The sequence below is a fragment of the Medicago truncatula genome, chromosome 7, assembly GCF_003473485.1.
Source record: "Medicago truncatula cultivar Jemalong A17 chromosome 7, MtrunA17r5.0-ANR, whole genome shotgun sequence".
Lineage (NCBI taxonomy): Eukaryota > Viridiplantae > Streptophyta > Magnoliopsida > Fabales > Fabaceae > Medicago > Medicago truncatula.
This window is the reverse complement of record NC_053048.1, coordinates 48114477-48126603: the sequence shown is the minus strand read 5'-3', so window position 1 is coordinate 48126603 and position 12127 is coordinate 48114477. Positions and strand designations below refer to the sequence as shown.

Genomic DNA, 12127 nt, shown 5'->3' with positions numbered 1-12127 from the left:
GTTTAGTTAGATTTGATATTAGTACTCCTCAATTTTATAAAAAAAAAATATATTTTGAGTTAAAAAATGACAAAACTTACCAACAGTTATAACTGTTTCAAAGTCTTTTTCATTTAAATATTATATTATTATATGCACTGTATATTTTAGTAGATAACAGTAGATATAATTTTAGTGATTGATGACATTTGATTGAATATATATATTGGTCAAAAATAAAATCTTAAAATTTTCACACAACAGTGTACCTTGTCGGGTGGAAAATCAATTTAAACTTTATCTCTCTCTCTCTAGAAATGCAATGCATGCTTTTGTCTATGTCTAGGTTCTCACCACCAACCTATCACTTTCGGTGTTTTTTACGGACTTAGAAAAATAACTACTTACATTACATTAACCCTTGTTTTTTTCTTGTTCCCACTCTTCTTTAACACACACAACACAATAGAAGAAAGAAGAATAACAAGATAATCTTAATATTAATAGAAGCAAAGATCACAAGAATATGCCAACAACACACACCCCACCACCATCACACAAAACAAATTATCAAATACTATAATTATATATATATATATATAGAGAGAGAGAGAGAGAGAGAGTAGAAAAGTTAGTTCAGATCAGAAACATGAGAGCAGAAAGAGCAGGTAGAGTGAGATAGATAGTACTAATAAAGAAGAGTTAGTGTGTGAAGAGGTTGTTTTGTTGGGAACTGTGAATTTTGTTTGTGTATAAAACAAAAAAACTAACAAGTTTTTAACAAATGTCAAAAGAGTCTGAAGAAATAAAAACTACTGAGCAATGGAAATGGTCTGAAATGCAAGGACTTGAGCTTGTGAGTGATGATAACAATTCTTCTTCTTCTGACCCTTTCAAAGGGAACTTGCCAACAGTAACAGAAGAAGGTGTTACTGCTACTGTTTCTGATTCTCAGAATCAAGTTCAAGTTTCAAAGGAAATGGAAGAACATAAGAAAGATGGTGGAAGTAAGGAGAAGGTTAAGAGTGCTCCTGCTGTTGGGTTTGGAGAACTTTTTAGATTTGCTGATGGGTTGGATTATATTTTAATGACAATTGGAACCGTTGGAGCAATTGTTCATGGTTGTTCCTTGCCTCTTTTTCTTAGATTCTTTGCTGATCTTGTTAACTCTTTTGGTTCCAATGCTAATAATTTGGATAAGATGACACAAGAAGTTGTCAAGGTAAAATAGTAATAATAATTGATAGAACAATTCAAAGTTGTATGAATTTTATTTATTTTTTGATTGGATTCTTTTTGTCGAAAGTGGGTGTTAATTGTTTGAGGTAATGTTGTTTTTTTGCAGTATGCATTTTACTTCCTTGTGGTGGGTGCTGCTATTTGGGCTTCTTCTTGGGCAGGTTAGTTGAAAAAATTGAAATTGAAGAACATGTTTCTGTTTTTTTTTTTTTTTTTTGTTGAGAATTTTTGCTTTTGAATTTCTTATGTTTTGATTTTCAAATGTTTAATGGATTATTGAAAGAGGGTTGTATTTGTTGCAGAGATTTCTTGTTGGATGTGGACTGGAGAGCGACAATCAACCAAGATGAGGATCAAGTATCTGGAAGCTGCATTGAAACAAGATATTGAATTCTTTGACACCGAGGTTCGAACTTCGGATGTTGTTTTTGCAATCAACACTGATGCTGTTATGGTTCAGGATGCCATTAGTGAGAAGGTTAGATGAATGAACAAGTGTTAATGTTTTTCTTTCTTTTCTTTTCTTTTGTGACAGTATCATTAGATTGGAATTGGACTAGTTTTTGAGTTTTGTGTTTGGTGTGTCCTGCAGCTTGGAAATTTCATTCACTACATGGCTACTTTTGTTTCTGGTTTTGTTGTTGGATTCACTGCTGTTTGGCAATTGGCTTTGGTTACCCTTGCTGTTGTTCCTATGATAGCTGTAATTGGAGGCATTCACACAACTACTTTGGCTAAACTCTCCAGTAAGAGCCAAGAAGCTCTTTCTCAAGCTGGCAACATTGTAGAACAGGTAAAGAGTAACAATAACACATATTGTTTCGTTACAAAGTTAATAGTATTTGATTTTGTATGAATTTTGTCAGTTTTTCTGCATCTGAGGTGATTTTATTGTTGATATTGCAGACGGTTGTGCAAATCCGAGTAGTGTTAGCATTCGTTGGGGAGTCACGAGCACTTCAAGGCTACTCATCAGCCTTGAAGGTTGCTCAGAAACTTGGCTACAAAACTGGATTAGCAAAGGGAATGGGATTAGGTGCGACTTACTTTGTTGTTTTCTGCTGTTACGCGCTTCTTCTGTGGTATGGAGGCTATCTTGTAAGGCATCACGAAACCAATGGAGGGCTTGCCATTGCAACTATGTTTGCCGTCATGATTGGTGGAATGTGAGTACCAGAGCATTTTGTGTTTTAGCAAACAAAATCATAGTGGTTGAATTTCGAGTTTCTTAATGTTTAATACGTTTTAACGATTTGATTTGATTTACGTAGAGGTTTGGGGCAATCTGCACCGAGCATGGCTGCATTTACAAAGGCTAGAGTTGCGGCTGCTAAGATTTTCCGGATAATTGATCACCAGCCTGGTATAGATAGAAACAGTGAATCTGGATTGGAATTAGAGACAGTTACTGGACTTGTTGAACTGAAAAATGTGGACTTCTCTTATCCATCAAGACCTGAAGTTCTGATCCTCAATGATTTCTCCTTGAGTGTTCCTGCCGGAAAGACCATAGCTTTAGTTGGTAGCAGCGGCTCTGGCAAGAGCACTGTTGTTTCTCTTATTGAGAGATTCTATGATCCAACTTCAGGTAAATTTTAAAATTACTGTTTAGTTTGGACGATTGAATTTTGAGATTTGAAGTTTTATGTTAGTAGTAGTGGCTGTTACATTACATTGTTCCGAAAATTTGGTGCAGGACAAGTAATGTTGGATGGGCATGACATTAAAACTTTGAAGCTTAAATGGTTGAGGCAACAAATAGGACTAGTGAGCCAAGAACCTGCTTTGTTTGCCACCACGATTCGAGAAAATATACTCTTGGGAAGGCCTGATGCAAACCAGGTTGAGATTGAAGAAGCTGCTAGGGTTGCTAATGCTCATTCATTCATCATCAAACTTCCTGAAGGCTTTGAAACTCAGGTTAGTCAGCTCTGTCTCCAGAAAATACATCTTGTCATTGATGAAATGATGTTTGTTAAATTAATCACATTATTGGATTTAAATTTTTAGGATGGAACCATAGAAGCATTTTTTTTTTTTTTTAAATTATTGAATACCATCAATTTTGTCCCTAAAGTATCACCCTCTCTCCAATTTAGTCGGTGAAGTATATAAAAATAATAACTAGTCTTTAAAGTATGTGAAATCCGTTATTTTTGTCTCTAAAATATATAAAACTCCGCCATTTTAGTCCTTGACATCTTAATAGCAAGGACCAAAGTGGTAGATTTCATATACTTTTAGGGATTACTTATTATTTGTATATACTTTAGAGATTAAATTGGAGAGAGTGGTACTCTAGGGACTAAATTGATAGCTTATTATAAAAGAGTACAGGATGCTAAATAAATAAATAAAATCTTGGATAACAGAAAAGAGGAATATTTTATTCCACAACTGTTACTATTCTGTTATTATCAATGTATACAAAAACGTGGTGATGTCTTGACTATTAATTTGGTCAAACCTGAAGCAGGAAGTGTTTTTTATGCATTGCATGTGAAAAAAGACCAAGAGGGTAACATGCTTCAGTCAACTTGTGCTTGTGATAAACAATAAGGACCACAGAAAAGTTATTCATCAATCATAAAACTTCTTATCAATAGGAATAAATAATTTCTACACAGAACTCTAAATAAACTATGAATCACAGGTGGAATCATACAATATACGATAATTTAATTGAAAATGGTGCAAAATGATAAAGAAAAAAAATGAAAAAATAACAATTTTTTAATGGCAGGTAGGAGAAAGAGGACTACAACTTTCTGGAGGACAAAAACAAAGAATAGCAATAGCAAGGGCAATGCTAAAAAATCCAGCAATTCTTCTCCTCGATGAGGCAACAAGTGCATTGGACTCTGAATCAGAAAAGCTGGTGCAAGAAGCACTTGACCGGTTCATGATTGGCAGGACAACTCTTGTAATTGCTCATCGCCTCTCCACAATTCGCAAAGCTGACCTTGTAGCCGTGATTCAGCAAGGAAGTGTTTTTGAAATTGGAACTCATGATGAGCTCTTTTCCAAAGGTGAAAATGGAGTCTATGCCAAGCTTATTAAGATGCAGGAGGTTGCCCATGAAACTGCTATGAATAATGCTAGAAAGAGTAGTGCAAGGTAGTAAATTTCGCAAATGTTGAACATTTCTTTATGTAATTTCATTTTCTTTGTTCATGAAAGAGTAGTGCTTGGCCAAGGATTATTCCACCCGAGTTTGAATCCTGGTGGGAAATTGGGAATAATCCTTAGTCAAACTTTACTTACCTCTCGGCCGAACTCCAAATTTCAGGGGCTCCTTCCCCTAGGAACCGAAGGGTCAATACCAAAATAAAATATTACTATTTTCACCTATGTTTCAAGTTCATCTTATAACTATTGCTAGTATAGATTCTGAGCTGAACATACATGATATTTTTATCTGCAGGCCTTCAAGTGCAAGAAACTCGGTTAGCTCCCCGATAATTGCTAGGAATTCTTCTTATGGTCGGTCACCGTATTCGCGTAGATTGTCTGATTTCTCTACATCAGATTTTAGTTTGTCACTTGATGCATCTCATCCAAATTACAAGCATGAAAAGCTTGCCTTCAAAGATCAAGCCGGTTCCTTCTGGAGACTAGTTAAAATGAACTCTCCTGAATGGCTCTATGCTTTACTTGGCTCAATCGGTTCAATTGTTTGTGGATCGCTTAGTGCTTTCTTTGCTTATGTTCTTAGTGCTGTCCTCAGTGTCTACTACAATCCAGACCACAAACACATGATCCGAGAAATAGATAAGTACTGCTACTTGTTGATTGGTCTTTCATCAACTGCACTTATCTTCAATACGTTGCAACATTTTTTCTGGGATATTGTCGGGGAAAATCTTACGAAACGTGTGAGGGAGAAAATGCTGACGGCAGTGCTTAAGAATGAAATGGCATGGTTTGATCAGGAGGAAAATGAGAGTGCTAGAATTTCTGCAAGGCTTGCTCTTGATGCCAACAATGTCAGATCAGCCATTGGAGACCGAATTTCGGTAATTGTGCAGAATACTGCACTTATGCTTGTTGCTTGTACTGCAGGCTTTGTGTTGCAGTGGCGTCTTGCCCTTGTCCTCATTGCTGTATTCCCTGTTGTTGTTGCAGCCACTGTTTTGCAGGTTTGTTTTATAACATCTTCTTTCAGGCATTGTTTATATTCAATTCTGTTTCGCTTAGGGCCTGTTTGGATTGGTTTATTTGAGCATAAGTAAGTTATTTATCCAATTATTTTGTGTTTTGTACAGAAAATGTTCATGACTGGTTTCTCTGGTGACCTAGAAGCTGCTCATGCCAAGGCCACACAACTAGCTGGGGAGGCAATAGCTAATGTAAGAACTGTTGCAGCCTTCAATTCAGAATCAAAAATTGTTCGCCTTTTCGCATCCAACCTTGAAACTCCGCTACAAAGGTGCTTTTGGAAGGGACAGATTTCCGGAAGCGGGTATGGAATAGCTCAGTTTGCACTTTATGCTTCTTATGCACTCGGTCTTTGGTATGCTTCTTGGCTAGTGAAACATGGAATATCTGACTTCTCTAAAACAATCCGAGTTTTCATGGTCCTCATGGTCTCTGCCAATGGCGCTGCTGAGACTTTAACATTGGCTCCTGATTTCATCAAGGGAGGTAGAGCCATGAGATCAGTCTTCGATCTCCTTGACCGTCAAACCGAGATTGAACCAGATGATCAAGATGCTACTCCTGTTCCTGACCGTCTTCGTGGTGAAGTTGAACTTAAGCATGTGGATTTCTCGTATCCCACTAGACCGGATATGCCGGTTTTTCGTGACCTTAATCTTCGAATCCGAGCTGGCAAAACTCTTGCCCTTGTTGGACCTAGTGGCTGTGGTAAGAGCTCGGTGATTGCACTTATACAGAGATTCTATGATCCAACGTCCGGCCGGATAATGATTGATGGAAAAGACATCAGAAAATATAACCTCAAGTCCTTAAGAAGACACATTTCTGTAGTACCTCAAGAGCCATGCCTATTTGCCACTACTATTTATGAAAACATTGCATATGGTCATGACTCAGCAACAGAAGCCGAAATAATCGAAGCAGCAACACTTGCTAATGCTCACAAGTTCATATCTTCTCTACCGGACGGATACAAAACATTTGTAGGGGAAAGAGGCGTTCAACTCTCAGGGGGACAAAAACAAAGAATAGCAGTTGCTCGCGCTTTTTTGAGGAAAGCCGAGCTTATGCTTCTTGACGAGGCAACAAGTGCACTTGATGCTGAATCAGAGAGATCAGTTCAAGAGGCGCTAGACCGCGCTTCAACGGGAAAAACAACCATAATTGTTGCACATAGGCTATCAACTATCAGGAATGCCAATGTGATTGCTGTGATTGATGATGGTAAAGTAGCTGAGCAAGGTTCACATTCACAGTTGATGAAAAATCATCAGGATGGGATATATGCGCGCATGATTCAATTACAAAGGTTTACACACAACGAAGTAATTGGTATGGCATCTGGTTCAAGTTCTTCAACATAACCAAGAGACGAAGAAAAATCTAATGAAAATACCAGCTACAGGAATATATGCCATATATATACACATTTATAACTATTGGCATTTTTTGTCTTGAAAATAGTATAGAGTTTGTGTATTAGTCCTACTCTTTCTTTTCATGTCCTATTAAAGAATGTATGTATGTATGTTCTTGTCTTTGTGAATGTTACTAAGAAAATTAATGACAAATGAATTGATGCTCATCCTTATTAATTTATTGAAGGGTTCTTCTTTTTTGCATTTTATTAGTCACGAACTTTGCTCTAGAGAATCAAATAACTCCAATAAGCCAAGCTTCCTCATTCTCTTACACACAACTCAATGTCTATTGTATGGTAGCATAAACAAGTGCTAAATAAAATGAAATATATTATAATTTGTAATACATTTATCACCATGAATACTTCTTATACCATTCAATATCTACATCAGAATAATAATAGTAAATTTCGACACTTTTAATAGGGTTGTGCCAAAAATGTTGGGTACGAGTGACCATTTTTAGACTTGCCGATGATAATTTGACCATCATGGTGAACAATATGTATTGATCCATCATGGTGAAAAAAATAATAATCAATGATTTAATAAAAAATAATGCAATCTTTACCATTGTATTATTTAATTATAAAATAAATATAAGTCCATGTTAACCTTCAGCATTATTATAATCTAACATACTCCCCACGCTTTGCTATCTTAGATTTGCCTCTCATTCAACTCTAATTTGCCTCAGCAACTCGATGCATTTTATGCCTATCTATCTACACTCTATTCTGATTTGCAAGACATCTGTATCATACAGTAATAGACTTGGACCTATTCCATGCATTTCAATTTTTTTTTTTTTTTTAGCGTAGTAATTTGACGTGAATTTTCAATTTAAGTTATTATACTCCTTTGTTTTATGCATCATTTTCCATCACAATTTCCATCACTTTGTTTTACTCTTCACCGAAATTTACATCTCAGTTTCCATTTTTAACTCTCCCATCCAACCAGACATAGTAGGCTACACCAATTTCTCACCACCACTCTGAATTTCACCAACAATAACACTACCTTGTTCAATCTCAAGTTCAACCACCATGTCTAGGGATGTGTATAGTTTGATTCGAGATGAAAATTGAACCGAATTAGACTGTTTAATAAATTTAAAATAACCTCTTGAATTAGAGTATATGGACCAGGTTTTTTGGGTTACGGGTTTAGTGGCCATTGACGACAAACATTTGTTACTTAGCTGAATTTTTTTTTTTTATTTTAACAAAAACTAAGTTTTACCAAAATTGTTTTAGAATACAAAAAAAAGAATACAGTTCGTGAAATTGGCGAGGCATGTGCTTCACAATATATAGTAGCATTGCTCTTAGATAATTCTTAACAAGGGTCTGCAATTTGAAGACTTGGTACCTGTTAGGTATTCCATTGAAGAAAAATTTCTTTGGGTATTTATAAGACTCAAAGTTTTAAATAAGATATCAATCTTACATGGGCTCTATATATTTTTAATATTGAAATGTAATGATATAAAGTTAATGATAATTGATTAGTGTGTCTCATTTAATTTTTTTTTTGTAAGATGTTAGGTTGAAGTGATTAAGTGTTTATTTGGTATTACTATTAAAAAATTGACAAAATTACATAAATATTTTTTTAACTTAATTTTAGATAACCTTTTTATTCCTTTATCTTTTTATTTTCCGTTTTCGTCCTTTATCTTTTTAAATATTTTCATTGTTACCCTTTAAGTGGAATCTATTACACATTTTGTTAAAAAAAGAAATCACACATTAATTTCTTCTCCAACTTTTTTTTTAACATGCCTCTTCTCCAATGGTAATTATGATGCAGCTCCAACATAAACCCTAAAAATCAAATCTTGAAATCCATGGCATCCTCACGCACACAAGGTTCACACAATTATTTTTTGGTTCCTTCTTTTTCACTCTTCCATGAGAATGTTTCTGCAAGATGCGAAACAGACAGAGAGGGTCGCGTTCAAACTCAAAACTTTAGAAATATAGAAAAATCAAAACTTTAGAAACAAATGCACAAACACCTTGTTTAAAATTCTCGGTCGCAACTCGTTCTTAGTTCGTACGTGCGTTTTAGGTCGCAAATCGTATTGGGTGGCATCTGGTTATGGGTTTTCGAGAAATAGTTGCTTCTTTTGTAGGTGGAAAGGAAAGGGTTAAAAGGTAATCAGCAAAAGAAACGATTAAAATAAAAGGATAATCTAAATCTTGTTTTTTGTACACGTGATGAGTACATATGAGACTCTTTTAAATGATGTGTACACGTGAGACCCGTTTAAGTACCTAAAAGTGGATGTCTCATTGTGAACGCTCTAAAGTAATTTACACAGACGTAACCCAAAATCTTGGAAAATCCTTGTTGGAAAATCCGTGTATTATTTTTCTTTTTTATTATTTTTAAGTGTTTCTAGATGTTTCCAACTATTTCCTTTAATTTAGTTTGTACCCCTTTCGTATTTTATTATGTCACTTTCAAAAAAGATTGTGATTATGTCACTTTATAATATAAATGCATTATTAATCATTTTTTTTCTATCATACCTTTTACCATTTATTACTCTATTCTTATTTCTATTTTTTTTAATCTCTTTTTCCCCTGTCATAAATAAGATAATTTTGTAAAATCACTCAGGATATCTCTTTCCAACACAAAATGATAAAATATTGAGTAATTATTTTCTGCATGATTCATAGAGAAATTTTATTGTACTCTCACTATTTAAATCAACATTTGGTGGGGGAATAAAACATTATCGCAATGACTTCTTATTTTTCTAATATGGTATCAGCAGCTCTAGGTTCCTTAATCTAGGTTTGCAAAGTGTTTTTTTTCCTTTCTAAACATGTATTCCCGAATACAGTTAGGCTCTCATGGCCGATTCCAATAGATAGTTGCAAGCCTTTCACCATATCAACCAACAACGATGACTCCTCCACAACGGAAGGTGGAACAGGTATAAGGCTCACTTAATGGCTAAGGGCTTCACTTAGACCTATGGCATAGACCACCAAGAAACGTTTGTTCAAGTTGCAAAGTTGGAACATTGTCAGAATACTCTTAACTCTTGATTCTAACCAAGATTGTCCCCTACATATGTTGGATGTTAAGAATGTCTTTCTCAACGATGATCTAGAAGTATAAGCATATATGCACATTCCTCCTGGCTTTAGAGACAAGTTAGGATGAAATGTATGCAAAATGAAGAAGACTTGTATGGATTAAAACAATCTCCTAGAGCTTGGTTTGAAAACTTCATTCAATCCATGAAGAAACAAGGATAACCACACCTTGTTCATGGAGTTTTCCATGATTGTTTATGTTGATGATATCATTTTAAATGGGGATGATACAGTTTGAATGGCAAGAGTAAAAGAGAAACTAGCCAGTAACTTTAAAAATAAGGACTTGGGATCCTTGAGATATTTTATTGGTATGGAGGTTGCTCAATAAAAATAAAATAAAAAAATTGTGGCTTCACAACTAGGTGTGGGAATATGCTAGGTTGAACTAGGCTTTGCAAGATTAAACTAGGTGTGGGAATATGCGAACTAATAGATCAACGAGATTAAACTCTTTTTTGATATTTAACATGAATTTTTAGAGAATTTGATATTTTGATTATATATTACATCATATTTCATTTCTAGTTTTCTTGCCGATAACTTTGGAGACCCTAATACAAAACTAGTTTATTTGGTACACATCAGACCTAACATCGACTTCTCGATCAGTGTGGTAAGTGGTAAGTCAGTTTATGCTTTGTTAGATCAAAATAAGATAGTGTAGTAATAAACTCAGAGACAGAGAATGGTAATAAACTTAAAGAGACATGGTAAGTAAGAAAATAATGTTTCTTTTATCACGTAATCAAGGAGACAAAATCCTCCCCCAAAGGTCTCCCTCATGCACTGTCTATTAATCAACATTCCCCCAACTATCCCTACTAAATGTCAAGCTTCCTGTCTAACTCTATTTTTATATCTTCTGGTGTAAACTCCATATTTTCCTTCCCCTCATTATTTTCGTAACAGTAAAGCCAATATGGACAGGCAGAACCAACTCGAATAACAGATTTAAGAAGCCCTCAGTATTGTAGTTCTACCATAATTATTAAGACTAGAATGTATGATGTGCAAAGAAATTTCTTTGATCTATTAATCACTACAACAGCAATTCACACTCTAATTAAGTTCGCATATCAAAGGGAACATACCAAGGCAGTACGTCCCATAGACCATAGTCTTGAACATAATTCACTTAAACACATGAAACAAACACTTCCTATATATTTATTGCACCGCAAGTACCATTCCACATTTACCAAAAATACAAACTTATCTAACCTATCCTATAGACTCGAAAAAACATCAGACGTCTAATTACTTTTATTTTACCTGAAACTGTGTAATCTTTTTTTCTCTTCCATTACAAACTCTAATGGCTGAAACCAAATGATCAGAACAGTATGAAGGAATGATCAAGGCAGACATAATAAAATTTCCTAAAGTTCGTAATATTGTACTCAGGGTAACAAAAATTAATCAAGATTGATGAGCAACAATAGAAGAGATTTAATTTATTGGTTACTCCTTAAAACAATAACTCACATCCTAATGAAGTTTGTGTATGAGCATGTGTTAAGGCTGCACCAGACTCCCAACACAACAGCATAGTTATTAAATAATGACAGACCAATGACATGCTGCCTATATTTATCGTATCACAGCCACCATTTCACATATACCGCAGATATATACAAAAGTTAAATATATACTATTGTAAACCAAAACATTTAGAAGCCTCACTACTTTTGTAACTAACACAAAACATTAACTTGGTAATTGATATTTTATTAACCACTAATTGCAGAAGTCAAAAGATTTTAGCACAATGAAGGAAGAATCCACGCAAAGGTACATTCCTCCTATTCCCATCATAACTTGTTATAGACATTTTATTGTTACGGAAGCGACAGTATAGCTGAACTGCAAAATATTGTCGATACTGAGCTTGAGTGCACGCATAATTTAGAGAGTTAATATTTTGATATATCCAAATGACTACGTGTTGCAAAATAAATACATCTTATCTGAGTCAGACATCAATATATGTCATTTTTCATCAATATTGTCAATTTTCCAGAGTGGTCATTTCTTGGTATAATCTGCCTCATATCGAATAAGAAATTTATTGCAGAAAGGAAGGTGAGTGTTTCTTTCTTTACCTGCCAAATGTTTCAAAAGGAAATTTTATTCTTTCTATTTTCAATTATACCTTTATTAGAGACTTTACCATCAAGAAATCCTAAATCTTCAACATAAAATACTAAT

General features: G+C 34.7%; 1 protein-coding gene across 1 annotated transcript; it reads left to right on the top strand.

The window, feature by feature from the left end:
• The first annotated feature begins 478 nt into the window (after positions 1-478).
• Positions 479-6975, top strand: LOC11425780 (ABC transporter B family member 1). The gene is made up of 10 exons (XM_003625629.4): positions 479-1201; positions 1325-1379; positions 1521-1696; positions 1811-2011; positions 2125-2384; positions 2490-2806; positions 2915-3138; positions 3962-4335; positions 4643-5357; positions 5484-6975. Exons 1-10 carry the CDS (start codon positions 764-766, stop codon positions 6738-6740), a joined length of 4017 nt encoding a protein of 1338 aa, XP_003625677.2. The 5' UTR covers positions 479-763; the 3' UTR covers positions 6741-6975.
• Positions 6976-12127: the final 5152 nt, after the last annotated feature.